Genomic DNA, 27612 nt, shown 5'->3' on the forward strand with positions numbered 1-27612 from the left:
GGGGGCAGACAGATGATCTGAAGCGGGCCCTGTGCTGATGGCAGAGAGCCTGACGGGGGGCTCGAACCCACAAACCATGAGATCATGACCTGAGCCGAAGTCGGATGCTCAACCGACGGAGCCACCCAGGTGCCCATTGGCTTCCCTTCTTAATCTGGCTAGACTGGAGCCTCTCACCTTCAGTGCTCTTACCGTTTGGGCTGTGATGGGGCTTGGCTGTGGGGGGCTGTCCTGCATATTGCGAGAGGCTGAGCAGGGTCCCTGGTCTCTCCACCCACAGTGTGCCAGTGACACCTCCTCTCTCCCTGTCGTGATGACCGAAAGTGTCTCTGGATATTGCCAGCCTGTCCCCAGTTGAGAACAGCCACATTCAGGGAGATAACCTTTACCTTATCTAGGACATTTACCTGCTGGGGGTCCCAGCCCTCCTCTCTGTTCCGGGAGCCCCCTCTGCCCGGGAGCCTTTCCCTTTTTGACCTACAAACCCTCCATACTCCCTTGAACCTCATTCCCCACCGCTCACCTCCAGCCTTCCCCTGCCAGGCCTCCCCTGGTGGGCCCCCGCCACCCTCTCTCTCACCTCTTGCCCGCTGCACTGCCCATGGCACCTGGCTTGTGTCTCCATCACTTTGTTTTGCCAGTGGCTCCGGTGAAGGTAATGCCTCACCTCCCAAGTGCTCTCCTTTCGTCTCACCCCAGCTGACCTCTCTGGGTCCTCCACTGCCTCCTCCCTCCCAGGAGAAGACCATTTCCCGCCTGGCTTTTCACCTGCACCTGGCTCCCTCCATCCTCTCTGCTCCCTCTGGGGCTCAGATGTTAGTTCTTTCTTCATGGAGGGCCAATCCCCACTGCCAAGCACTCTCAGCTCAGTTTTTTTTTTTTTTTCAACGTTTATTTATTTTTGGGACAGAGAGAGACAGAGCATGAACGGGGGAGGGGCAGAGAGAGAGGGAGACACAGAATCGGAAACAGGCTCCAGGCTCCGAGCCATGAGCCCAGAGCCTGACGCGGGGCTCAAACTCACGGACCGCGAGATCGTGACCTGGCTGAAGTCGGACGCTTAACCGACTGCGCCACCCAGGCGCGCCCCTCTCAGCCCAGTTTTTAATTTACAGATAGCCATGGTCCTTCTAGAACAGCGGCCAGCAAACTACAGCCTAATCCTGTCTGTCCACGCCTGGTTTTATAAATAAAGTTTTATTGGCATCATCGATGGCTGCTTTTGTGCCCTAATGGCAGAGTTGAGTAGTTGCAATCACATGGCCCAGAAAGATAGTCATACTTTGGCCCTATACAGAGAAAGATGTATTAAAGAAAGCTAGGCTCCCCGAACACATGGGTTCCACTTTCTCCACTGAGAAAGTAACAGTGACGTTCCCTACTTAGCCACGTGTATGGTCTTAGGATTTATTTCTGTGAACAGTCATCTTGGCATTGAATGAGGATCCCTTGCTGTCGGCTTTGTGTCTGGAACTCGAAAGCGATGTCTGCTGTGAGATTTTCTTTCAAGACAACGTTGTGTTAATTTCTACTGAGAATACCTATATTGGCTTATGATTTGCAGTCAGACCCTATTTATGGTTTTTTATTTAAAATAACAAGTGGGGCGCCTGGGTGACTCAGTCGCTTAAGCCTCCGACTTTGGCTCAGGTCGTGATCTCACAGTTGGTGAGTTTGGTGCGTACGGGCCCCATGTCGGGTTCTGTGCTGACAGCACGGAGCCTGGAGCCTGCTTTAGATTCTGTGTGTCCCTCTCTCTGCCCCTCCCCTGCTCATGCTCTCTCTCTCTCTCAAAAATAAAACAAACATTAAAAAAAAAAAAAAAAAGACAAGTAATACATGCTCATTGCAAAGAAATTTACAAAAACATAGAGGGGGAAGAAACAAAAGTGCCCTTTAGCACGTTGTCCCTAAAATGATTCCATTTCTATTCTGGGAGGTGATGGTGCTGTTAGTTTGTATCTTAGCGTTGTTGTGTTGTTGTTGTTGCTGTTTTTGTGCACAATTATGTGACTTTTAACCCACGCATAGAGTTTTGTGTGGCCAGCCCCTCAACTAGGATACAGAACAGTCCCATCACCCAAATTCCCTCCAGACACCCCTTTATCACTACATCATCTCCATCCCGAATCCTGCCAACACTGATCTGTTCTCCAAGTTACCATTTTCTCTTTAGATTTTAAAACGTATCTTGTAATTGAATTCATATTCTTAAGATTGACTTTTTTTGTTTTCCAAGTTTATTTATTGTGAGACAGCAGGAGAGGGGCAGAGAGAGGGGCAGAGAGAGAGGGACAGAGAGAGAATCTGAGGCAAGCTCTCCCCTGTCGGTATAGAGCTTAACGCGGGGCTCGAACTCACGAACCATGAGATGATGCTCTGAGCTGAAATCGAGAGTCGGGCGCTCAACCGAATCAGCCACCCTGGTGCCCCTGACATTGGTTGGTAGTCTTAATTTGCGCGCTCATAGCTCCTCACTGGTCACGGATTCCCTATTTGGGAATTTGCCTGGTCGCTAAAATTAACTCGTAACCCTACAATCAAGACCCAGTGCACTCTTGTGGTTCCTCCTGGACCTGCACGGAGCACCCAACCATTCCAATCGCCGAACCAGCCCATTCGCAGCTGATTAGCTCTGGTATTGTGGATTCATACGATCCTCGAAGATGAAACCAAGTGTCTTTTTTTTTTTTTCTTCGCGACGTATTTTAGTGCCGCACTTTCCCACATTTTTGTGGTTTTCGTTGGTGATTTTGCCGTTGAAAAGGGCCTTGCCCATAGCGTTGACGTGCTATTTCATGTAAGTGCAAGAGTAAATGCAGGAAGGCCTGATACGCCTCATGGAGAAAATATGTGGCTATATGAGCTCAGCTCAGGCAGGCGCTATGGTGCTTCGTGCTATTGGCTGTGATTCACACAGGCAGCCGATCAACTCCGTATATTACGTAAGATGTATTTAAGGAGAAACGGATGTAAAACAAGGTTGTGTTTTGATCCGTTGACAAAAACATACGGGGCCGGAGGCTTGCAGGAGCCTGACCCTACTGTGTTTCCCCTGGGGACAATGGTGTTTGCCAATTCTGTGTTCCAGGGGACTCCGCAGGCATGCCGAGGACCGCCTGTGGGTGGTTTCCTATCGCGACACTTCAGAATTTGTGCATTTGGGTTTCTCAGGGCCCGTGTGGAATCTTGTGGAACGCATATGCCCCTTGGGTCCTGTTTTTTTTTTTTTTTTTAATCTGTGCAGAAATCCTTGGTTACATCTTGGAAAGTTCGTGAGATGGCCCCAGCCCCCCGGCCCTTGCTTCAAGGAGGGGGTCTCTTCTGTTCCGTGAAGCCTGGTGCCAGCGTGCGCTCTTGGGATTTTGTTTCTAGCACGGCAAGATTTGCTGTTCTGCGTTGCCACGTGCACACTGGATAGGAATTCCAGTCGGAGCTCGAGGCAAATGCAGGAGGATTAAAATTTGATTTCGGATCTGGGTTTTTCTTCCGATCCCGTAAGGGCAGGGTGTCACATCAGGTTTGTGTTCGGGGAACAGCACGGCCTGGTAGCGGGAAGATTCTTGCTTCTCTCCTGTGCCTTTGTGGGCGACTGGAAAACGTAGGTACTTTCCAAAAACTGTCTGCTACCAGCGTGGAAAAAGGTAGTGCTCGGACACAAAGGGGTAAAGGGAGGAGGACTGCCACTGTTTTCCTGTAGGCTTTCTGTGATTCTTGTTGCCAGTCTGTTTCCCCTGGTTCCTTGCAGACGATGGGAAGGGGGATGGGTTCTGAAATGTTCCTCTCAAATTATATGCGCTTATATTGTATCAAGGCCACCTGCTGCCTTTTTTCTTTCTTTTTTTTTTTTTTTTTTTTTTACAAAGTGCCTTTTGTCTTGCCAAGACTTCTTGACTTCTTTTGGTTTTCTTTCCTGGGTCTTCTGTGGCACGATCCTTCCCATCTGGGAGGTAGAACTCCCAAGGGGCGCGGAAGCTTCCTAGGACCCTCTGAGTTGATGCGCGATGCTCTCCCTGGGATTGCGAAGCTACAACTGCAAAGCTAATGCCTGGATGTCCCGGAGCTTTCGGGCGTACAGAAGGTGGTGTCAGGGTGGGCATGAACCTTTGGTCCTCTAGTCGCCTGTCCTTAAATATTGTGCTTTCCGCCTCCACCCTTTTCTCCTCTTGGTTGTCCCATCTCCTGCCGGTTATGTCACCAAATGTCACCCGCATCTGCCCCTCTTTTCCCAAGCTCCGGACCGGTATCTGGGCACACCCCAAAGTCCTCATGGACTCAACACGCCCCACACTGTGCCTCTTGTCCTCACTACCCCAAACCGGCCCTGTCTCGGTCTCTCCACGTTCACCGGGGACCGTCCCTCACTTCTCCCTCCTCTCCTCCCCCTCCCTGGGTACCAGTTCCCCAGTGTCTCCGTGGCCTCGCCTCTGTCCTTGCACCCACTCCCACGGTAGACCCCCTTTCTTCTAGGCCAGTGTGCCCCGTTCGGTTCTTCCTCTGTTTTGCTGCCACTGGGATTTCTCTGCTTCCTACTTGGGTGCTTCTGCAGCTGCCAGCTAGATCCCTTCCCCGGGCACATGAGCCGCCGCCTCTCTGGGCTGCTGTCCCTTGGGGCTCCTCATACGCCTCAGCGTTCTTGCATGTGCTTCCTGCGCCCCAAGCACACTTCGTCCCCCCCTTCTGCCCATGGTCACCCATGCTTCTTCCTCCCAGGAGCGGGTCAGAGGCTCCATCCCTCCTTCTCCAGCTGCATCATCCACCCCTCCTCCTTCCCTTTCAGCACAGACTGGAGGTATCCGTCCGGGTGCCCACAGACACCGGTCTGCCCGTTGGAGACGCGTTCTAGCGAAGCATTGACTATACGGGTAAATGAAGTCACGCTCAAAGTGTAGGTTCCAGAAGGGCTTGGTATGTGTCTGTCCAGAGCAGGAAGCAGAGTCCTGGAGCCCCCACCTCTGCAAATTCGTGTGTTGAAGCCCTCACTCCCCAGTGTGACTGTATTTGAAGATCAAGCTTTTGGGAGGTAATTTAGGTTAAATGAGGTCGTAAGAGTAGCGCCCTAACGCGATGGGATTGGTGGCCTTCTAAGGACAGGAGGAGAGAGATCTCTTTCTTTTTTTTTGCACGAATGCAGCAAGGGGAGACCACGTGAGGCAGACAGAGAGCCTGCCAGCTAGGAAGAGGGCTCTCCCTGCAGACCGGCCATGCTGGCTACCTTGATCTTGGACTCTCAGCCTCCAGAACTGTGAGAAGCAAATTTCTGTTGTTTAAGCTGCCCAGTCCGTGGTCTTTTCGAAGGGCAGCCCTAGCTGACTGAGGTGAGAATTGGGATCTGAATTGGCTCTGAAACACAGCAGCCAGGGACACAGGCGGATAAAATGGATGTGGGTCCGGCTTTCTTTGAAATTGCTGGGGGCGGCCCACCATGCTTATGGGGTTCTCTCCAGCAACAGTCGATGGCCCCAAAGAAGGCATCCGACGGTGTTGGTTCTGGGGTGAAGGGCTCAGTGGGGCAGGTGGGGCAGGAGAATGGGGCCTCGTTTTGGGGGGAGCCCTGCTGGGGAGGTGGGGCCAGGGGTAGGTTGTATGTCTGTCCGACTTGAGTACCCAACCCCCGCATGCCTTGCGGACCTTGTTCAAAATGCAGGTTTTGGGGGCCTGGCTCCCGGACATAATTGATTTCTTTGGTCTAGAGCCAGGCCTAGGAATCTGCATTTCCCTCCTTTAGCGATTCTCAGGCTGGCGGTCTAGATGGCACACTTTGAGAAACCCTATGTGATGGCTAAGGGCACAGGTGCAGGTGTTGGTGGCCTAGAGACCTGTGTGTGACGGGCTCAGTTATGTCCCTCTTTCCCCAAAGTTGTGTGTTGAAGCCAACTCCCAGAGGGTGACTATTTGGAGTCTTTCTTTAAAAATTTTTTTTAACGTTTATTTATTTTTGAGACAGAGAGAGACAGAGCATGAACGGGGGAGGGGCAGACAGAGAGGGAAACACAGAATCGGAGTCAGGCTCCATGCTCTGAGTCATCAGCCCAGAGCCCGACGCGGGGCTCGAACTCACGGTCTGCGAGATTGTGACCTGAGCTGAAGTCGGACGCTCAACCGACTGAGCCACCCAGGCGCCCCTGGAGTCTTTAAAGAAGTAATCAGAACGAGGGCATTGGGGCAGTGGGGTAAGCATTCGACTCTTTATCTCGGCTCAGGTTGTGATCTCATGGTTTGTGAGTTCGAGCCCTGAGCCTGCTTGGGATTTTCTCTCTCTTTCTCTCTCTCTCTCTCTCTCTCTCTCTCTCTCTCTCTGTGTCTCTGCCCCTCCCCTCCCCTCTCGCTCATGCGCTCTCTCTCTCTGTCTCTCAAAATAAATAAACTTAAAAAAAGTTCGTTTGAAAATAGTAATGTATTCTTAAAAAAGAAAAAGTGAGAGGGGCGCCTGGGTGGCTCAGTCGGTTGAGCAACCGACTTCGGCTCAGGTCGGTTTGTGAGTTTGAGCCCCGCGTCAGGCTCTGTACTGACAGCTCAGAGCCTGGAGCCTGCTTCTGATTCTGTGTCTCCCTCTCTCTCTGCCCCTCCCCCACTCATGCTCTATCTCTCTCTGTCTCAGAAATAAATAAACATAAAAAAAAAAAAAAGAAAAAGTGAGAGCATTACAGTGGGCCCTAATCCAATATGCCTGGTGTCCCTCAAAGAAGAGGAGGTTAGGACACAGACCTGTGCACCCACAGAGGGGCAGCTGTAAGGACAGAGGGAGAAAGCAGGCATCTATGAGCCACAGAGAGGCCTCAGGAGAAGCTGACGCGGCTGACACTTTGAGTTTGGACTCGAAGATTGTGAGAACTTCCTGTGTGCCGTCGAAGGCCCCTGGCCTGCGGTTCTGTGTGATGACGGGCCGAGCGAACCAATGTCCTGGGTTCAAGTCCCAGCTCTGTCTCCTCTTTGCTGCGTGGCCTTGAGGCAGACACAGTCCTCTCTGAGCCTCCGCCACTTTCCTCTTCTGGAGAATCTGTCTGGGCCACACGTGCGCCGTGGTTTGTCCTCGCTCCAGCCTCGTGCACCCCCACCCCTCAGGGCACTTAGCGCCCCTGTGCTTCCAGCAATTTCCAGCAGTGTCCGGCTCACATGCTACCCACCGCGGTCCTTTCTTCCAGATGTGGCCTCCGCCGTTACCCTCCCCAGGCCTGTTTTCCAGAGCTTAATCTTCCCCGGTGGACCCGGGGTCTCAGGAATTTGCAGGTCTCCTCCGGCCTTTTTTTTTTTTTTTTTAAATTTTTTTTTTTTCAACGTTTATTTATTTTTGGGACAGAGAGAGACAGAGCATGAACGGGGGAGGGGCAGAGAGAGAGGGAGACACAGAATCGGAAACAGCCTCCAGGCTCTGAGCCATCGGCCCAGAGCCTGACGCGGGGCTCGAACTCCCGGACCGCGAGATCGTGACCTGGCTGAAGTCGGACGCTTAACCGACTGCGCCACCCAGGCGCCCCTCCTCCGGCCTTTTGATGTCCCTGCCTTGCGAACGTCACAGGCCAGGCGTCTGCCCTTCTCCTGGGGAGGGAGGACCTGCACGTCCGTCTTTCCCAGGGCTTCCTTCCACTTCTCCGTCTCCCGCGGCGCCTTGTGGGCTCTTGGTTTGTTCAGAAGATCCCCTTGGCGTGTCCTCCAAAATGGTGAGAAGTTTCCGGAAGGATTATGGTCTGGATGGCGAGTGTCCCCTTCGGGGCCTTCTCTCCCCCTCTGGGCTTCTGCGTACACAATTTTCTCCTCCATCTTCCATATGCGATGGTCCGCTGTTGTTACCCGCTTCCTCTGTCCCCGAGTCCCCGAGCACCCACCTCGGGGCCCCTGACCACTGTGGAGGTGCAGCAACCCTCCTGTCCCCAGACGGACCTTCCATCTGGGCTTGAGAACCACCTTCCTCAGGTCTCCTCTCTGGGGGCTGTTTCTTCTCTCACTGGTATTTTTTACCAGGAACTTGCAGGAAAACACTACAATGCCTGGTCCCCGCCCCCACCGCTGGTCCACCCTCAAACCTCCCTGAGTGCACGTGTGAACCTATCTGCAGCAGGGATCTCTGGGTCCAGGGACATCTGTGTTTATAAAATTGCCCCTGACCCTGGGTGGTTTCATCACTCACCCAGGCCTCTTGAAGGCCCTTAGATCTTGTCTGAGCCTGCTTCTCTGTGATGTTTGTTCTGCTCCCCGTTGCTACTGCCTCATGTGCCTTCTGTGCACCTGCTTTCCCGCCCAAGGGGGCCAGGAAAAGCGAAGCCCAGAGAGGTTACATCGCTCACTCGAGGTCACGCAGCGCCCAGTCGACAAAGCTGAGATTCGCGCCCGGGGCCATCAGGATTTCTGGTCTGTGCAGCTCGTTGCTTTAGCGTTTGTCTCTTTACTCTGATGGCACCTTGTCACAGCTTTGAGCCTTCAACCTCTTCTGTCTTGCTAATCCCCGTGCCCAGCACGATGCTTGGTGCCGAGGTGCCCAGCAGACGTTGGCTGAATGAGTACAGCAATTATTTCCGTGTGGGCGACTTGTTGGTTCTGGAGCCTGGCCTCCTGATTCTGCCTTGCACCTGCTGTAGCCCCCCCTTCCCCCCCATTTCTCCTTCTTTGAGGAAGTCACTTGCAAGAGCCAGCCTCTTGGGCAGGCGGAGAATCTTCAGGATGCCTGATTCTGCCGTGTGCCCAAATTCTAAATCCTGCAGCTCATAAATCTAGGTGTTGGTTCCGTGAGCTCGGGGCGGAGAACTAACACGGGTTCAGAGCTTTGATCACGCTGCTGCCCTTGTTCACAGAGAGGAGGAGGAGGCCCAGGATGACACGGCGGGATGTGCTGGAGTAGGAAGCCGATCTGTTGTGTTTCCAGCGTGGCCCGGAACCGGTGTGGGTGGTGGCTGGACGCCTAAACCCAAGGCTTATTGGCACGGGGCTCCTGAATTTCGGGGGGTTAAGACTGGTAAGGAGGCAGAGAAGAATGTGTGCCCCCAGAATAGGCCACCAGGGAGCATTTGAAGAATGTGGAGACTGGCTCCAGGCTCTGAGCCATCAGCCCAGAGCCTGACGCGGGGCTCGAACTCACGGACCGCGAGATCGTGACCTGGCTGAAGTCGAAGAATGTGGAGACTAAGAATCAAGTACATTCATGATCGAACGCAGAATGTGTTCAATCTCAGCATTGCGAAGCATTGCCAGAACCTTCTAGACACCTCCTTCCCTGCCCCTCCACACTTTCTCCTTGCCTGCTTTGATGGGTGAGACGAAACCAGGGAGAAGGGACTGTCTCCCTCCGTCCCCCCTCCTTCCCTCCCTTTTCTTTCTTTTTTTTCTTTTTTTTCTTTTTCTTTTTTCCTCTTTCTTTCTCTTTCTTTCTTTCTTTCTTTCTTTCTTTCTTTCTTTCTTTCTTTCTTTCTTTCAAGAGCGACAGAGAGCGAGCGGGGGGGGGAGGGGCAGAGAGAGAGGGAGACAGAATCCCAAGCAGGCTCCCCAGTGTCAGTGCAGGGCCCCAGTGGGGCTCTGTCTCATGAACCATGAGATCGTGACCCAAGCCAAAATCAAGAGTCAGATGCTTAACCAACTGAGCCACCCAGGCACCCCAGAAGGGACACTTGCTAAGAGACTGCTCTCATGTTAAGTCTTCTCTCCTGGAAAATCGTCAGATCCCTCTGGCCGGGCAGGAAATTCTAGACCAGCATTGTTCAAAAGAACGTGTTGCTCTGAGGGGAATGTTCCGTGGCTGTTTAATGTGGTGGCCATTGTCCACATGGGGCTCTTGAAGTTGTGGCCGGTGTGGCTGAATCTTTATTTTTATCTTATTTCAATCCATTTTAGTTTAAAAAAAAAAAAAAGGTCAGTACTCGATTCTGTTGTTGGAAAACTCTTTAGTGTGTTTGAACAGGTTGGAGAAATGAACCTACGTGTTGGATGATACACTTTATGAAATCTACATGTACAGGTCGAGTATTTCTGAAAATTTAGCATCTGAACGGAGACATTGCTACATGCATTTTGGAAGCTTTCTTCCAAAAGAATCTTGCAGAGTATCTCATTAATAATTTTTTTAGTATTATGGGGCTCCCAGTTGGGTCTGTTGGAAGAACATGGGACTCTTGACCTTGGGGTCATGAGTTTGAGCCCCACATTGGGTGTAAAGACTACTTAAATAAAACTTAAAAAAATAAATTTTTTTGAATTCATTGTAAATATATATAGATGTAATCTATCTACATCTGTATATATTTATATCCAAGTTAGCATATGGTGCAACAATGATTTCAGGAGCAGATTCCTTAATGCCCTGACCCATTTAGCCCCTCCCCCCTCGCCCAGGCCCTCCCATAACCCTCAGTTTGTTTTCCATATTTATGAGTCTCTTCTGTTTTGCCCCCCTCCCTGTTTTTATATTGTTTTTGTTTCCCTTCCCTTATGTTCATCTGTTCCGTGTCTTAAAGTCCTCATATGTGTGACGTCATATGATATTTGTCTTTCTCTAATTTCGCTTAGTATAATACCCTCTAATTCCATCCATGTAGTTGCAAATGGCAAGATTTCATTCTTTTTGGTTGCCGAGTAATACTCCATTGTATATGTGTGTGTGTGTGTGTATACGCATACATACGTATATATACGTATACATACATACATATGTGTATATATATGTATGTATACGTGTATATATACGTATATCCCACATCTTCCTTATCCATTCATCCATCGATGGCCATTTGGGCTCTTTCCATACTTTGACTGTTGTTGATGGTGCTGCTATAAACATGGGGGTGCATGTGCCCCTTCGAAACAGCACACCTGTATCCCTTGGATAAATGCCTAGTAGTGCAATTGGTGGGTCATAGGGTAGTTCTATTTTTAACTTTTTGAGGAACCTCCATACTGTTTTCCAGAGTGGCTGCACCAGTTTGCATTCCCCACCCCCCCAGAATAATTTTTCTTAGTATAGCTTACACATTGAAGTGAAATTTTTAGATACATTGCATTAATTAAAATATATGTGCTTTTGTCTTCCTGTTCTTTTTTTTTTTTTTTTACCTTATTAGAGAAAATTTAAAATGCCTGAGGGCATCCTTTCCCGTTACACGTTAACTCAGGTAGTTGATAGTGACTTATTAGTCTGAGAGAGGAATCTGGATCTGTCCTATTCCCAGTGGCACTTTCATACCTGGAATGGTGTTGGGCACAGACCAGGTCTTCTGTAGATATGTGCTGAAGGAGAGGACAAAGGGAATTATCTTGAACAACCTTTCTCTAGGCTGTCACTGCATGAAAACTATTCCACTGTTTCCTTATTTAAGTCACATGCACCTGCTTCCTTAGGCATGTTTTTGAAAGAACGAAGATGGTTCTTCCTCCCCCCACCCCCCGCACCCCTATCCGCAGGGGATATGTTCCAAGACCCCCAGTGGATGCATGAAACCATAATAGCACTGAGTCCTATATATGCTATGTTTATTTTCTGTACGCAAATAGCTACGTTATGTCACTAACAGGCGTGTTGTGCACGCAGCTTGGATGAAGGGATGATTCACCTACTGGGCGAGGCAGGATGGCGGGAGATTTCATCACGCTACTCAGAACGGTGGGCAATCCAAAACTTAGGATTGTTTATTTCAGGAATTTTCCATTTAATATTTTCTGACCGCAGTTGACCGCGGGTAACTGAAACCGTGGATAACGGGATAATTGTATTGGCTGTTGCTGGACCCCCCCCCCACTTCCTCTGCCCCCCATTGTTCTTCTCTACCAGTGTACGGAGTGGGGATTCGTCAGGTACCACTTACTGAAAACTTGAAGCATTTTTCGGTTTCCATCCAGAGGTATTAAGAGCCAGCAGAAGGCCCTGCGTTTATTTCTGGCACCATTTCTAACATCCTCGGGATATTTTCTGTCCCAACAGTAAATTGCTCTATTGTTGAGGCTAATAGGCACACACACAGCCTTAATGAATTGAGTTAGATTCATTGGAGGTTTTTACAAAGCAATTCTTTATTGTTCCCTGCTGTTACAGTTGTCTAATTTTTTATTTTTTTAAATATTTATTTTGAGAGAGAGAGCTCGCGAGCGAACACACGGACGGGGGAGGGGCAGAAAGAGAGAGGGAAGAGGGAAGGAGAGAATCCCAAGCAGGCTCTGTGCTGTCACTGCAGAGCCCGAAGCAGGGCTCGATCTCACACGCCATGAGATAATGAATGACCTGAGCCGAAATCAAGGGCCTGATGCTCAACTGACTGAGCCATCCAGGCGCCCCCCTATGGGTCATCAAATTTTTAAAGATTTTTTTTTTTTAATGTTTATTTATTTTGAGAGAGAGAGCATAGGCAGGGGAGGGGCAGAGAGAGAGAGACACACACACGCAGAATCCAAAGCAGGTTCCGGGCTCCAGGCTGTCGGCACAAAGCCTGATGTGGGGCTTGAACCCACGGACCCTGAGATCATGACGTGAGCTGAAGTCGGACGCTTAACTGACTGAGCCACCCAGGCGCTCTGCTACAGTCAATTTTAGAACATTTTTCATCACTCCAAAGAGAAACTGCAGCCTGAGTAGCTGTTGCTTCTCATTGCCTCTTTCCCAGTCCCTTGGAACCACGAAACTGCTTTCTGTCTCTATCTATAAGTTTGCCCATTCTGGATATTTCATGTAAATGGAGTCGTACTACGTGTCATCGGTGGTGCCTGACTCCTCTCACCCTGCCTTGCGTTTTCAGGCTGCATGGGTGGTCATTAGCATTTTTTTTCTTTTTTTAGTAATAAAGTATTTTTAATTAAGGGTTGTACTTTTTTTTAGTTATCATGCTCGTGCACACTTAATACACTATAGTGTAGTGTGGATATAACTTTGACATGCACTGGGAAACCAAGAAATTCGTTTGATGAAAACATTTTTTTTTTTAATTTTTTTTTCTTTTTTTCAACGTTTTTATTTATTTTTGGGACAGAGAGAGACAGAGCATGAACGGGGGAGGGGCAGAGAGAGAGGGAGACAGAGAATCGGAAACAGGCTCCAGGCTCCGAGCCATCAGCCCAGAGCCCGACGCGGGGCTCGAACTCCCGGACCGCGAGATCGTGACCTGGCTGAAGTCGGACGCTTAACCGACTGCGCCACCCAGGCGCCCCTGATGAAAACATTTTTAAGTTTATTTATTTTGAGAGAGAGCACAAGCAGGGGAGGGGCAGAGAGGGAGACAGAGAATCCCAAGCAGGTTCCATGTTATCAGCATAGAACCCAATGCGGGGCTCCATCCCATGAACCATGAGATCGTGATCTGAGCCCAAATCGAGAGTCGGATGCTTGACCAACTGAGCCACCCCGGTGCCCTCATTTCATGAATTTTATCAAGGTACTTGCTTTATTGCGGTGGTCTGGAACCGAGCCCGCAGCATCTCCCAGGTATGCCTGTGGTCGCGTTTTCATTTCTCTTGGTTATCTACCTGGGAGTGGAACTGCTGGGCCATGTGGTAACTCATGGCTTAATGGTTGGAAGAATTGCCAGACCATTTTCCACGGTAGTTGCGTCATTGTGTGTTCCCACCCGTGATGTACGAGGGTTCCAGGTTCTCTGCATCCTTGTCAACACTTGTAATTGTCCATCCTTTTGATTTTAGCCATCCTAATGGGAGTGAAGTGGATGTTGCCAGATAAAAGACAGGGCACCTGGCTAAATATGAATACTCAGTGCTTATCTGACATGTAGATTTAACTGGGCATCCTGCATTTTTATTTGCCAGATCTGGCGCGCCTGCCTGCCTGCCTGCCACTGGTCAGGTGGGGATGGGGCTTGTGGGAGGCACAGAGGCTTCGGATGTGACCACAGCTGGGAGTCTTGGGCGGGGCTTGGATGCCTCAAGTGAGTGTGCAGGGCTGGAACCCAGACCCTGGTTCTCCCCAGGCAGCCTCCCAACTTCCCAGTGAGTGGGTCAGCATGTTTCTGTGTTTTCCCTTGCCTTAGCCTAATCCGCACAGAACGTGGCTGAGGAACATTGTAGCTTTATTTCCTCAATTGTTTGCTTTGCTGGGGTTTTCTTCCCCCCCCGCCGTAATGTGCGCTTCTTTTGCGATTTGTTTTCAGGGTGGATTTTTAAGAGAATGTTCTAGTATTCTTTAGAATCATCTGTTTTGCCTCAGAGATATTGGGGGGAAGGTTTAGTGTCCTGGAATACAGTAAGTAGAGATTCTGTGCTAAGTATATTCCTGGTGCTGAGGGATGTGGAGTGTGCGTGTGTGTGTGTGTGTGTGCGCGTGCGTGCATGCGTGCATGTGCGTGTGTGTGTTTTGGCAAGGAGAAGCTGTCTAAAGAGTTCGATTATGATGACTGTTAACTTGGGTATAAGGGGCACAAGGAGAAGGGGAAAGAAACTTCAAAGAGGTATACGGAGGAAAGGAAATCAGAGAAGGGTGCCTGGAGGAGGTGGCGTTTGAGCTGGATCTTGAAGGATGATGGGCTAGATTTCGAAACAGGGAGCTAAGGTCGAAAGGGCTTTGGTAGCCGACAGGGCTAGGGCTCCCCTGTCCAGGACAGTAGCCGCTAGCCATATGTGTCTATTTCCATTTAAATGAACTAGAGTAAAATTAAATATTCAGTTTCTCAGTCTCGTTAGCCACAGGTGAAGCCACAAATGGCGGCTGCCTTCCACGGTGGACAGCACAGATTTAGAACATGTGTATCAGTGCAGAAAGTTCTGTTGGACAGCCGTGGACTAGGGCAAGGGTCACCAAACTGCAGCCCCAGGACAGAACTCCAGGCTACCACCTGTTCTTGTAAATAAAGTTTTATTGGAACGCAGCCACGTCCACTCATTCACATTTGAGCTGCGGTGGCACAGTAGAACAGCTTTTGCACGGACCCTCTGACCACAAAGCCGAACATACTGACTGTCTGAACATTGCTAGAATACGGTTGCCCGCGCCTGGTCTAGGGACGCGAAGGCACAGAGCCTAGAGGTGATGGTGATGCGTTTGTGGGAGAAATCAGCAACCACAAAATAGCTGGCGTTAACTGAGCACCTACTGTGTGCTGGGCACTGCTTGAGGGCTTGGATTACTTCACTCGCTGCTTCTCCTAGGTCACGTTACAAGGGGTGGGGGGCAGTGATGGGGAGGAGCCCTGCGCGCTGGGAGGGAGGAGTGCAGGGTCACGGGGAGCCAGGGAGGGTGCTGGAGCCTGGGAAGGACCACCTTCAGGAAATGGGCATGCAGGGTGTTTGTGCAGGGGAGATCACATCCAGCCCTTGCCGCACCCAGGTAGAGGTAACGAGGCTGTTTTGTGGATGTCTGCCTGGGAAGGAGAGTCCTCGAGGTAGGAGAATTGTCAAAACAAATTCAGCCCCCCTTGCCCCGTTTTGGCGTGGGCACCTTTATCCTCGCAAATCTATCTCCTGAAGATTGCCGGTGTTGACTCACCCGGGCCGGCTCCCCTGTCCCTTCCGCACCTGCCGTATTACTCAATCCCGTGTAATCCCAGCGTCTCCGTCGCATCGCGTTCGATGTGATGGTTTTTAAAGGCTTCTAACAAGGACTGCGAAAGGAGTTTTTCCTTTGCCTTTTGGAGGTGATCGCTTGGGCACGGACACTATGGAGAAAACCACGAATCAGGGGCTCGCTATGGAATCGGTGGGGGAGCCCAGCACAGAATGAAAACACGGGGCCCCTTTCTCGAAAACGACCGAGGGTTTAAAAATGGATAGAAGAGCATTAAGCCAAGGGCAGGGCCCTTCCGGGTGAGTCCCACGACTGAAGACGCACACCTGTGAAGCTGGCCCTGCTGCTGATTTAAAACAAAAAATTTTTTTTAAGGTTTATTTCTTTTTGAGAGAGAGAGAGAGAGAGACAGAGTGTGAGCTGGGGAAGGGGCAGAGAGAGAGAGGGAGGCACAGAGTCCGAAGCAGGCTCTGGGCTCCGAGCCGGCAGCACAGAGCCCGACGCCGGCTCTGAGCCAGCCCGGCGCCCCGTCTGCCCCTGACTCTTATCACCCATCCGCGACGTGCGTGCTCACCTGTCTTGCCTTGTGCTTGTTTTCGCCTCTAGTCTGCCCTGGCATGGATATCCGGAACAACCTGACGAGGCTGCACGAACTGGCCAACTGCTCGGTCATTGAAGGTCATTTGCAGATACTGCTCATGTTCAAAACGAGGCCCGAGGACTTCCGAGACCTCAGTTTCCCCAAACTCGTCATGATCACTGATTACCTGCTGCTCTTCCGGGTGTACGGGCTGGAGAGCCTGAAGGACCTCTTCCCCAACCTCACGGTCATCCGGGGCTCGCGCCTCTTCTTCAACTACGCGCTGGTCATCTTCGAGATGGTGCACCTGAAGGAGCTTGGCCTCTACAGCTTGATGAACATTACCCGGGGCTCCGTCCGCATCGAGAAGAATAATGAACTGTGCTACCTGGCCACCATCGACTGGTCGCGCATCCTGGATTCGGTGGAGGATAATTACATTGTGTTGAACAAAGACGACAACGAGGAGTGTGGGGACATTTGTCCAGGCACTGCAAAGGGCAAGACCAACTGCCCTGCCACTGTCATCAACGGGCAGTTTGTGGAGCGTTGTTGGACACACGGCCATTGCCAGAAAGGTATGCTGGGGTACGTGGGGCTCTCAGCCGTTTCTTCGCCGTGTTTGTTAGCAGCTGGAGGCGTTTGCCGGACGAGGGGGTGGCCCCTTTTTTCCGCAGAGGCTCTGATATTAAATACTTCTGGCTTTGCAGGCTGCGTGGCCTCCCGTTACAGCTACTCAGCACTGCCATCGTAGCGGGAAGGCAGCCACGGGCAACCCAGAAAGAAATGGGCACGGCTATGTTTCGATAAAACTTTATTTACAAGCCAAGCTGTGGGCCAGCGTTTGCCAGTTGCTGTGCCAGACCGTCGAATGTTCCTCTTGCTTGGCGGGGGGGGCGGGGGGGGGGCAGAGGTGGGCAAGTGTGGACTTTGCTGTAGAAAAAGAAAGTTTATTTCTTGAGTGACGAAAGAAGTAAGATTGCTCAGTGTAGACATTTGGCAAAAGAAATGGGTAAAGGAAGGAAGCGAAACAACAATCCTTATCCCACATTTTGTGGAGTACTTCCTTCTCGTGGTTCTGTTGTGTGTTTATTTTATTTACCTACCTTTCCCTGTCTCTGGGCATTTAGATCATTTCCGGTTATTCTAAAGAGAAGGATGAGCATTTTCGGGTCAAAGCTTTATTGAGCATTTTGTTTCTCTAGGCTTTGCTTTTCCAGAAGTGAAATTTCTGGGCCAAAGGTTCTTGATACTGATTGCCAAATGGCTTTCCGGAAACGTTGTACTGATGGGTGCTCCTCCTAGCATTGGCTGAGAGGGAGCACCTTGGCCAGCTTTGCATGTTGTTTGAAAAATCTTTCATAATTTACCGGAGGGAGGAGCCGATGTGTTGTCATTGTTTCTATTTGCATTTCTTTGATTGCTATCGGGGTTGAACCTTCTGAAACATGTTTATTTATCATTTGGGTTTTCTCTTCCTGTTCATATCCTTTGTCCATTTATCTTTTAGTACTTTAGTGGTTTTTGAAATACTAGTCTTCTTGCGGTTTTCAACACGAAGGCTGTTAACCCTTTGCCAACTGTGTCTTCAGACGCTTTTGTTCGGTGGTCAAGATGCTCTGGATGTTGGCTGCCAGAGAAGCTTAAAATGTTTGTGGAGTCCGGGGGCGCCCGGGTGGCTCAGTCGGTTGAGCGTCCGACTTCGGCTCAGGTCACGATCTCACGGTTTGTGAGTTTGAGCCCCGCGTCGGGCTCTGTGCTGATGGCTCAGAGCCTGGAGCCTGCTTCGGATTCTGTGTCTCCCTCTCTCTCTCTCTCTCTCTCTGCCCCTTCCCTGCTCACAGCTTTGTCTCTGTCTCTGAAAACTGAATAAACCTTAAAAATATATATATTTTAAATGTTTGTGGAGTCCAGAGTTGGATGTTTGCATGCCTGTCCTGTTACCCTATGTTTAGAAAGTCCTTTTCCACCCGTACAATGAATGTGGTTTTTTTCTCCCAAATTTCCTATTTTAATTTTAATTATCAATAAAAAAAGCTCATCCTGGACATTTGGAATCTGTTTGTGCGCATGATTCAAAGGGATGTTCCTCTCCCCGCAAATAACTTGTTGGGGTCTCAATGCCTTTTATTGATGAAATTTACTCCTTTGTCATTGATTTGGGGTTTCTGGCTGTCGGTAAACCATTTCCTTGCGTTGGGGCCGCTACTGTTCTAATCATTGTGGTTTTATAATGTTTTGGTAACCAGGAAGGCAAGTTCCAAACACACACCCGTTACTTTTTTTATTGTTTTGACTCTTTCATACTTTGTGAAATTCCCTGGGAAGAATTCGCGAACGTGAGATCGAGGTGGGAGAAAGTGAGTGGATGGTTTATGGGTGGGTCGTATCATAAAAGATAGGGCACGGGGGTGGGGGGTGGGGGTGGGGAAGGGAGGGTCTTCTTGCCTGAGCCCAAAGGCTACTTGGGTGAGTCCTGAGTAGAATCCATGGGAGCCGTGGGGAGCATAACAGAAGGTGAGAGCAGAGGCCACACCTCTTCTGAGAGGTTGGGCAGTGAAGGCAAAGAGAGCCTTGTTTGAGGATGGGCGTGGGTAGGATGATTATTATACTGCGGAGCAATCTTGGGGACGTTGGCCTGTCAGGGACAGAGAGAACGGAGCTGAATGACAAAGTTGGGGCGAAATCTCAGCGCAAGTAGAATGACTACCTGTGGGTTTGGGATTTTGTAGAACAGGGACGCTGCTGAGGTGGGGGTGGGGAGCAGGTGGGGGGGAATAGCCTGTGGGAACGACAGTCTAGATGGATTGGGGGGGCAGCTGGTATTCACGATGGTGAGGGGAGAAGAGGCTGTTTCGGATCTATGTCCCGAGAGCATCTGGCTACGAGGGAGCACTGTTATCCTCATTTTAGAGACCAGAGGGGTTACTTAACTTACCTAAGGCCACACAGCTCATAAGACAGCTGGAGTTTGTGCCAAGTCTGAGACACAAGAAAGGCATGTGGTATTTTTTTTGTGTGGGGGCGGGGGGACCGTCCCCTCTGTTTAGAGCCACTCGTAGGTGGGGCACCAGAGAAATGGAACATGCTTTCGTTATTCCGATGCCGAGGTCTCCAAATTTAGGTGCCTTTTTGAAATGCTCCGGGCTCTCGGGTCTTGAGATATTATTTAAGACATTCCTCTGTGGATTTATTTCTGTACACATTTTACTCAAAATATCCAGGGTGGTATTATCCGCAGAAATGTCCCTGATGCGAGCAATTGTTTTCTCCCTTCATCTTTTGTTTTTGAGAACAGGCTTGTTTTTCTAACGCTGGGGGTTCTGTCGTGGGGGAGGGGGTGGCTGTGCACCTGCTGCTGTGACTGACAATACCTGATTCCCGGCATCTGGCATTGATGTTCGCTGCCCCTGGTGTGTAATCGGTGCTGAGGTCCCCTAGGCAAGGCATTGTCCTGTGCTGGTAACAGGTGTTGAAATGATTGTTTTTGTTTGTTTGTTTGTTTGTTTTAATGTTTATTTATTTTTGAGAGAGAGACAGAGACACAGAATCCGAAGCAGGCTCCCGGCTCTGAGCTGTCAGCATGGAGCCCGACACGGGGCTCGAGCCCACGAACCGCGAGATTGTGACCTGAGACGAAGTCGGATGCTTAACTGACTGAGTCACCCAGGTGCCCCTGTTTACTTAGTGTTTAAATGTTTATTTATTTTGAGCGAGAAAGAGAGAGAGCCTGAGGGGGGAAAGGGGCAGAGAGAGACAGACAGAGAGAGAGAGAGAGAGAGAGAGAGAGAGAGAGAGAATCCCAAGCAGGCTCTGTGCGGTCAGCATGGAGCTCAAGGCAGGGCTTGATCCCAAGAACCGTGAGATCGTGACCTGAGCCAAAATCAAGAGCTTTAGCTGACGGAACCACCCAGGTGCCCCGAAATGATTGCTCTTTGAACAGGCGCCCCCGTCTGCTGAGTACAACTCCACTCTGGCCTTTTTCTCCCTTCCTCGGTTTCTTTTATTGTGGTAAAATACACATAAGATAAAATTCACCATCTTAAATTTCTTTTTAAAGATTTGATACTTTTATTTGTTTGTTATCATTTTGAAGAGTAAGCTCTGTGCTGGACGTGGGGCTCAAACTCACAACCCTGAGACCAAGAGTTGCATGCTGCACCACGTCAGCCAGCCAGGCGCCTGCCGTCGTAAATGTTTTTAAGTACCCAGTTCAGTGGCATCAGTCACCCTCGCACTGTTGTGCAACAACACCCCCACCATCCCTGGCGACCACCGTCTACTCTCTGTCTCTATGCTTGGGACTCCTCTAGAGACCTCATAGAGGTGGAATCAGACAGTGTTTGGACTTTTGTCATCGGTTTATTCCATGGAGCGTAATGACTTCAGGGTTCGCCATGTTGTGGTGGGTGTCAGAACTTCCTTTTTAAGGCTGGTGGGTGGATATTCCATTGTGTGGATGGACCACATTTATGTATCCATTCATCTATGGATGGACACTTGGGGGGCTTCCACAGCAGCTAATAAGGCTGCTGTGAACGATGGTGAGCCTCTCTGGCTTTTTGGGTGCTTATGTTACCTTGTTGCCGTGGCTCTGGAAGGCTTATCTGAAGTCGTGTGAGACTTGAACACAGAACAGACCGAAATGAACCTTTAGGGGTGCTCCCCTCTCTTCGGTGATGGACACAGGCCTGTGAATACTACCCAACAACTCTTTCAGCTCTCTGGAACCCTCTCAAATACTTCCCGGGGCCTCCAGAACCATTGTCTTTTTCTTATGTGATTATCAGGATCTGGAAGCTTCTGGGGTCTGGTCAGCATTTGGGACGAAAGGGTGGGTTGTTCTCTGGACCCAGTTCGTATGCATTCCCCAAAGAACGATGCTTTAAGCAGAGAAAGCAAAGGAAGGTTAAAGGAAGGTCAAGGTAATTAAAAGGGGGAAAAAAAATCACCTGTGGTGTGTGTGGCTTGAGATGCCACCTCTCCATCACCCTGCTCATGGATTTGGGGTCAAAGACGAGGCCAAATGCAAGAGGCCTCAGATGGACAGAGAAGATGGAGTGTATGCAAGCTGGGTCATGGATCGCATTCATTGAGAGCCTACCATGGCCAGGCATTGGGGTCCCAGGGGCCACGGGAGGGACCAGCCCCACCTGCTTGGAGAGGACCTTCTGGTGGCAAATACTGACCTTGAGTATGTGATGAGGCAGCTCGGCCGGGAGAGTCACAGGAGAAGGATCTCTGTGGGTAGAGGCACCAGTCGGAGCCCCAAACTTGCCGTCAGGTTCGGAGTGTATCTCCCCTCCCCCAAATTGGTGTGTATCAGGACCCCAAAGGTCGGCCTCGCTGACCCTTTTCCAGGTGCTTACAAGAATTACTTGGGGTCCTGTTCACTGGTCTTGAGCCGGATCAAGCCTCTGTCTTCCGATCTGAAACATGGGGACAGTTGCGGGACCTGCTTGTCAGAACTGTGGTTTAGGGGTAGGTGAGACGGTGCGGGGGTTGGGGAGGGTGCATTTAGCCCAGCGCCTGGCACTCTGTGTGTTCTGGAAGCTTCCTGTGAGTGTCATGGGTCTACTCCCCTTCTGGGCAGACCAGCCGCTGGGTGCATACCTGCCGAGTTTGGCTCTAATTCTGATTTGGGGCTTAGGGCGGGCGGGGGGGGAGCCCACTGCATGACCTGTGGCTGAGGGGTGGGTGTTGGACCCCTGGCCCCGGAGGGAAGACCACTTTGCTCACCCAGTGCCTCCAGTGCTCTGGAGACCCCCAGCTCTGGGCTTTGGGGGGCATCAGAAGCCACAGAGCTTGCTTGACCAGCTGTTGGAGCCAAACCCAGTGGCATTTTTTTTCCCCCTGGGAGGCCACCCCAGCTGCTCCCTGCCAGTCAGAGGGGTGGGCGAGGCCGGGGTGCGCAGGGTGCCAGGAAACTGGCCACGGTGCCACATACGGGATCCGCCAGAGAGTAGGAGCAGGAGGGCGGAAAGGAGGCAGGGTTCTCCTCCCCGGGTTTGGACATACATCCTTGTTCCAGAGTCTCTGAGCATGGGGGGGGGGGGGGGGCTCTGTTTAGATCAAATATTAAATACTTACTTCTGCCTTCGACATTTCAATAATCAGAATCTTCTTGGTGGCAAATGCTTCTTTTGTGCTGGGCGCTGTTCGATGCACGTCGCTTCTGACACCGCGTCGAATCCTCCCCGCAATTCCTTCGCACAGGTGAGGCCGTGGAGGCCCCGTAGAGGTCAAGCCACTTGCCCCGGATCACACGGCTAGTGAGCAGTGGAGCCGGGATCCCCCCTGGAACCCTGGGTGTTATGGCTCAGAATTTGAGGTATTAACCTTTGTGCTTTCCTGAGCTCAACGCGGAAAGTTGGTGAAGTATTGAAAAGAAAGAAATGGAGGGGAGGGGGACACCCCCTAGAATTTGCCCCTGCCTACATCCTGGCTGCCTTTCCATATAGCTCCTTGCATTAGCCGCCTCCTCTGTCAGGCTAAGCTCGTTCTCTCTCTCTCTCTCTCTCTCTCTCTCTCTCTCTCTCTCTCATGTGTGTGCGATATGGGTGGGGGTAGAGGAAGGAGAGAAAGAGACTCTTACACAGGTTTCATGCCCAGAACAGAGGAGGGTGCAGGGCTCGATCTCACAGTCCTGAGATCATGACCTGAGCCTAAATCAAGAGTCAGAAGCTTGCTTGACTGACTGAGCGATCCAGGTGCCCCAGGCTAAGATGTCTTGAAGATAGGGACTGTGGAATTTATTGGTGTGTCCCCAGCACCTGTCATGTAGATACGCAATGGCCTTTGACCACTCATTCCTAGCTAACGTTTATTGAGCACTTACTAAGCGCTGAGCATTTGACAAGCTACCTCACGGAATCGTCACCACAGCCAGCCTATGAGAGGACGCTACTCCCATTTTACAGAAGGGGACACTGAGGCTAGAGTACTAATTAAGAAACTTACTCTAGGAGGAGACCTTTCTGGGAAGTGGTTTGACCTCAGGCTTGTCCAGTGCGCTTGACCAGAGGTCAGCAAACTGACCCATGGGCCAAATCCAACCCATCAGTGATTTTTGTGTGGGCTGGGAGCTAAGAATGCTTTCTATATGTTAAAAAGATTGTGTGTGTGTGCGTGTGTGTGTGTGTGTGTGTGTGTGTGTGTGTGTGTAAATCTAAAGGATAATATTTTATAAGAGGTGAAAATGATATGAAATTAACCTTTCAGCGTCCCCAAATAAAGTTTCATTGGAACCCGGCCGCGCTGGCTCATTTATTCATTTACATAACGCCTGTGGCCGTTTTAGTGCTATGAGTAGTTGCAACAGAGACTGTATCTCTCTTTACAGGAAAAAAAAAAAAAAGATGTGCCAACCTCTGTTTTTGGCTCTGCACCTTATAAAGATGAGGGGAGCGTTGGGGGGTAGAGGCTGTTTTCATTGGAAATTGGGAACATCCTAGCATCAGGCTGATACAGTGCCCCTACCCCTTGTTGGCACTGAGGGGAGGGGGCTATGAAGTATGGGATGCCATCCCTTCGCACCAGGAGCTCTTGGTTTGGCTGGGGAGTCAAAGGGCAGGAGTGGATTAACCTTTCAAGGCAGCCCAGCTGGCAGAGGATGTCACAAGGCAGGTAGGTGCCCCCCCACCCCTTTCCCATTCCTCTCCAAGTGAGTCATCTGATCGGTGGTTCTGCACATGTCTGGAGCCAGAGCACCTGGAAATCACAATGTTCTCTAGATAACATCGCCGCAGAATATTGACAAATTAAATTCCTTTGTGGCTGTGTCACTATAGTCCCTGCAGAAAATAGGGAGATCTAACATGTGCTCACGGGGATCGAATAACAATAATAACAAAAGACGATACATCGCGTAGCATGATGGGCCATTTGAAGTTTCCTTTCATACTCCTTTCTGTTTTGGCGAAGATCTTTTAAAAAGGTCTGGGAGAGCCGCACCAAACTGAAAAAAAAACTCCACGGTCATGGTGATTTCCTTATCCCCGGGGATGCTTGGAATTTGTGAGGCGAACGTCTGGTTTTGGAGCCGGTTGGATAGTGTGTGGCAGGAAAGAGCGAGTGATGCCTCCGGTCCCCAGCGTCGATGACAGGTTGCCCCTGGCATTTGTGGAAGGCGGTTCCAGGTTGGAGCGGTTCGATTCAGCTGGCGAATGATGCTTAGAAAGGGGGTAAGAAGGAGGGGCGTTCCGGGTGGGCAGGACACCAAGGGCAAAAAAGCCACAGACAGGTGCCTGTTCTGGGCCAGGCTGCCTCGTGCTGGGCAGAGGCTTGGACCAGCACGGGTACTGGATGTCGGATGTCTTCCCCGGGGCACGAGGCAGCGGTCGGTCGTGTAGGTTACCTTGGGGCTGCATTCTGGATGGCCCGAGCCAGGCGTGTCGCTGGGACCCCAGAGCCCTTGCTGAGTCGGACAAAAAGTGGAAGGACCTCACTGTTAAGGTTGTAAGCTGGGTAGGCAGCACGTGTTTTGGAAGGCTCAAGGATGCCCTGAAGGGAAGGCGGACCGGCTGACCCCGTGGTCCACCGGGCACCCTGGGGACAGTAGTAGACCCAGACTGAAGTTTGCACGAGTGCCTGGCTTCCTGGAGGGAGCTTCAGGGATGCCGATTAACCACCTTTTCGCCTGGAGAAGTAAATCGGCCCAGTCCCGTTGGCAGAAGGTGGGGTAGAGTTAGATACGCAATTATGGAAAGGTGGCTTGTCTGGTAACTGGTCGGACGAGTTTTTCTTTTGTTTCCTCCTTGACGAAATTCATTGACCAGTTATTTCCCACCGTGTCACCAGACCCTTTGTCAGAGTCAAACTCTGTTCTTTGTGACTCAGCGCGTCTGAAGTGCCCCAGGGGGGTCCCAAGGACCTCAGGTCCTGTGGGCCTGGGAAGCCAGGCGCACCGTGTGGTCTCTCCAGGCACCTGTCCGGGATAGAACATTCGTTTTCACAGCGGAAGGTTTCAAAATTGTATCCCCCGCCCCTCTCCTCCTGCTCCCCATTCTTCCCCTCTCTCTCTTTCCCTCTCTCTCAGGCTTGGAGAGAGTCTGTGCTAGCTCAGACTTACAGATAAATCACGTTAAGTAGAAAAACAAAATTGCTTTCCTTTGGGGCCCATTGTCTGTCATGGGCGGGGCCCTACGGGTAGCAGCAAATTGGGCTGATTTCCCCCAATTCTAGGTTTGGGAAGTGACCCAAGATCCCCAACCCAACCTCAAGCCCCGGGACACAGGGGCAGGGTTCCAGTGGCGCTGGGGGCGGGTGGGGGGTGGGCTGGGCATCTGCTAGATAAAAGCCCCAAACCATCAAGTGCCTGGAGGGTTTTCGGTAGAGGGTCCTTTGGCCTTCTTATGAGACAAGTTTCTTTGCTTCTTGTTTTCTCCCATCGAGGGTCTTGGGTCTTTAGTGAGCCCCAGGCTTGCTGGCTGCTGTCTAGAGAGGGAGGTTGCTCGATGGGCTTTTTCTAGAGTGTTTCCAAGCGCTCGCCTATGAGAAACTGTTCTCGTTGGAAGATCTGATAAGGACAGGGTTGTTGGTGCCTACAGTGAGTCACCCTGGCACAGAGCATGTGCAGCACCAGTGTTCCTTACGGACCACCTGCAACGCTTGTCCGCGGGCAACTGGCGTTCCCGCCACAGGTGATCTCCTTGGTGTGGAGGCAAAAGGCTTTCACCTTTGCAAAAAACCTGGCGGGAGATATGCAAAGCAAGACAGGCTTGATCCGAAGCAGTCAGGGTTTCTCTTCTGTAAAGAACGATGTGTTTTGGGGCGCCTGGGTGGCTCAGTCGGTTGAGGGCCCGACTTCTGCTCAGGCTGTGATCTTGGGGTTCGTGAGTCCGAGCCCCTCATCGGGCTGTTTGCTGTCAGCCCAGAGCCCGCTTGGGATCCTGTGTCCCCCCCCCCCTCCACCCCTCCCCTGCTTGCACGCTCTCTCTCTCAAAAGTAAATAAACCTGAAAAAAATAAAAATAAATACACATAAGATTTACTAGTGACATAAGATTTATTAGTGACATTGGGTACATTCACAGTGCTGTGTCACCGTCATCACCATATACGTTTCAACATCATGGCACGAAGGAACCGTGCCCCATAGTGGTCACTCACTGTTCCCTGCTGCCCCGCCCCCCCCCCACCCCGCCCCAGTCCCCAACACCCACTAGTCTGCTCTCTACCTCTGTGGGTTGACCTACTCTGGATGTTTCAATATAAATGGAATCGTTGATATATGGCTTTTTACGTCTTGGTTCTTTCACCAGACACGATTTTGTGGTTCATCTGTGTTGTAGCTTGCATCAGGACCCCATCCCTCTTTTGGCTGAATAACATTCCATTGCGTGGATATACGAGCCTTGTTTATCTGTTTACCAACCGATGAACATTTGAGCTGTTTCCGCCTTTTGGCTGCTGTGAATAGTGCAGCTACGAACATTCGTGCACAATCTTTTGTTTGAATAATTATTGTCAGTTCCCTTGGGGGATTGCTGGGCCATTTAGTGATTCTGTGTTTAACAGATTAAGTCAAGATTTCTTTTTGCTTTTTCTGCTTTTGGTGTTATTAAAAAAAATAAATAAATAGGGGCGCCTGGGTGGCGCAGTCGGTTGAGCGTCCGACTTCAGCCAGGTCACGATCTCGCGGTCCGTGAGTTCGAGCCCCGCGTCAGGCTCTGGGCTAATGGCTCGGAGCCTGGAGCCTGTTTCCGATTCTGTGTCTCCCTCTCTCTCTCTGCCCCTCCCCTGTTCATGCTCTGTCTCTCTCTGTCCCAAAAATAAATAAACGTTGAAAAAAAAATAAATAAATAAACTCTTGTATTATCAAAGAACACACAGATTTGGAAAACCACACAAAACGAACGTAGCCTTTGGCTGCTCCTTGCCCTGGCCTCTTTGATTATTTTTTTCTTTTCTAAACTCTGAAAATTCTGTCATGCAGTAAAATGGTACTCCCTGGTCTCCTGTTTTTAGCATATGGTAAACAAGGCAAAGACTGAACTTCGTAAGCAAACTTCGTGTTCTTTACGGAGGCAACTTTTGCTAAGAAAATTATTTTTATAAGTGAACGAGGTCTGAGGGTTATTTGCAAAGGAGTTTTACAAGGGTAAGAAAAAAATAAACAACCAAGAAGTTGATCTTAGGGTGTGTGGTTCTACAAAGACAGAGTGGATAAGACCTCGAGACACATGCCAGAGAGCAAACAGCAGGTGAATCTGAGAAAGGAAAGGCTTTCCAAGTGGGGATGAATTTGATAAAGAAAGAAACAATTGAATTGGAGAATTATCTTAGAAATGCCCCTGTAGGGGCGTCTGGGTGGCGCAGTCGGTAAAGCGTCCGACTTCAACCAGGTCACGATCTCGCGGTCCGTGAGTTCGAGCCCTGCGTCGGGCTCTGGGCTGATGGCTCAGAGCCTGGAGCCTGTTTCCGATTCTGTGTCTCTCTCTCTTTCTCTCTCTGCCCCTCCCCCGTTCATGCTCTGTCTCTCTCTGTCCCAAAAATAAATAAAAACGTTGAAAAAAAAAATTAAAAAAAAAAAGAAATGCCCCTGTGGCTCAGAGAAGGGCGTAAGTCTTCACAGACTTTCTTCACAGTTTTTGAAAAGATGCCTTTGAAAG

At 50.5% G+C, this 27612-nt stretch overlaps 1 protein-coding gene across 1 annotated transcript in view; it reads left to right on the forward strand.

The window, feature by feature from the left end:
• INSR (insulin receptor) overlaps positions 1 to 27612 on the forward strand; it is a 145570-nt gene that overhangs the window by 16348 nt on the left and 101610 nt on the right. The window contains exon 5 of the mRNA XM_040449633.1: positions 15845 to 16579. Within this exon, the coding sequence (XP_040305567.1) occupies positions 15845 to 16579 (735 nt within the window). The remainder of the gene's footprint in view (positions 1 to 15844; positions 16580 to 27612) is intronic.

Source organism: Herpailurus yagouaroundi, unplaced genomic scaffold, assembly GCF_014898765.1.
Source record: "Herpailurus yagouaroundi ecotype Mexico unplaced genomic scaffold, PumYag 200, whole genome shotgun sequence".
In the NCBI taxonomy this organism is placed as follows: domain Eukaryota; kingdom Metazoa; phylum Chordata; class Mammalia; order Carnivora; family Felidae; genus Herpailurus; species Herpailurus yagouaroundi.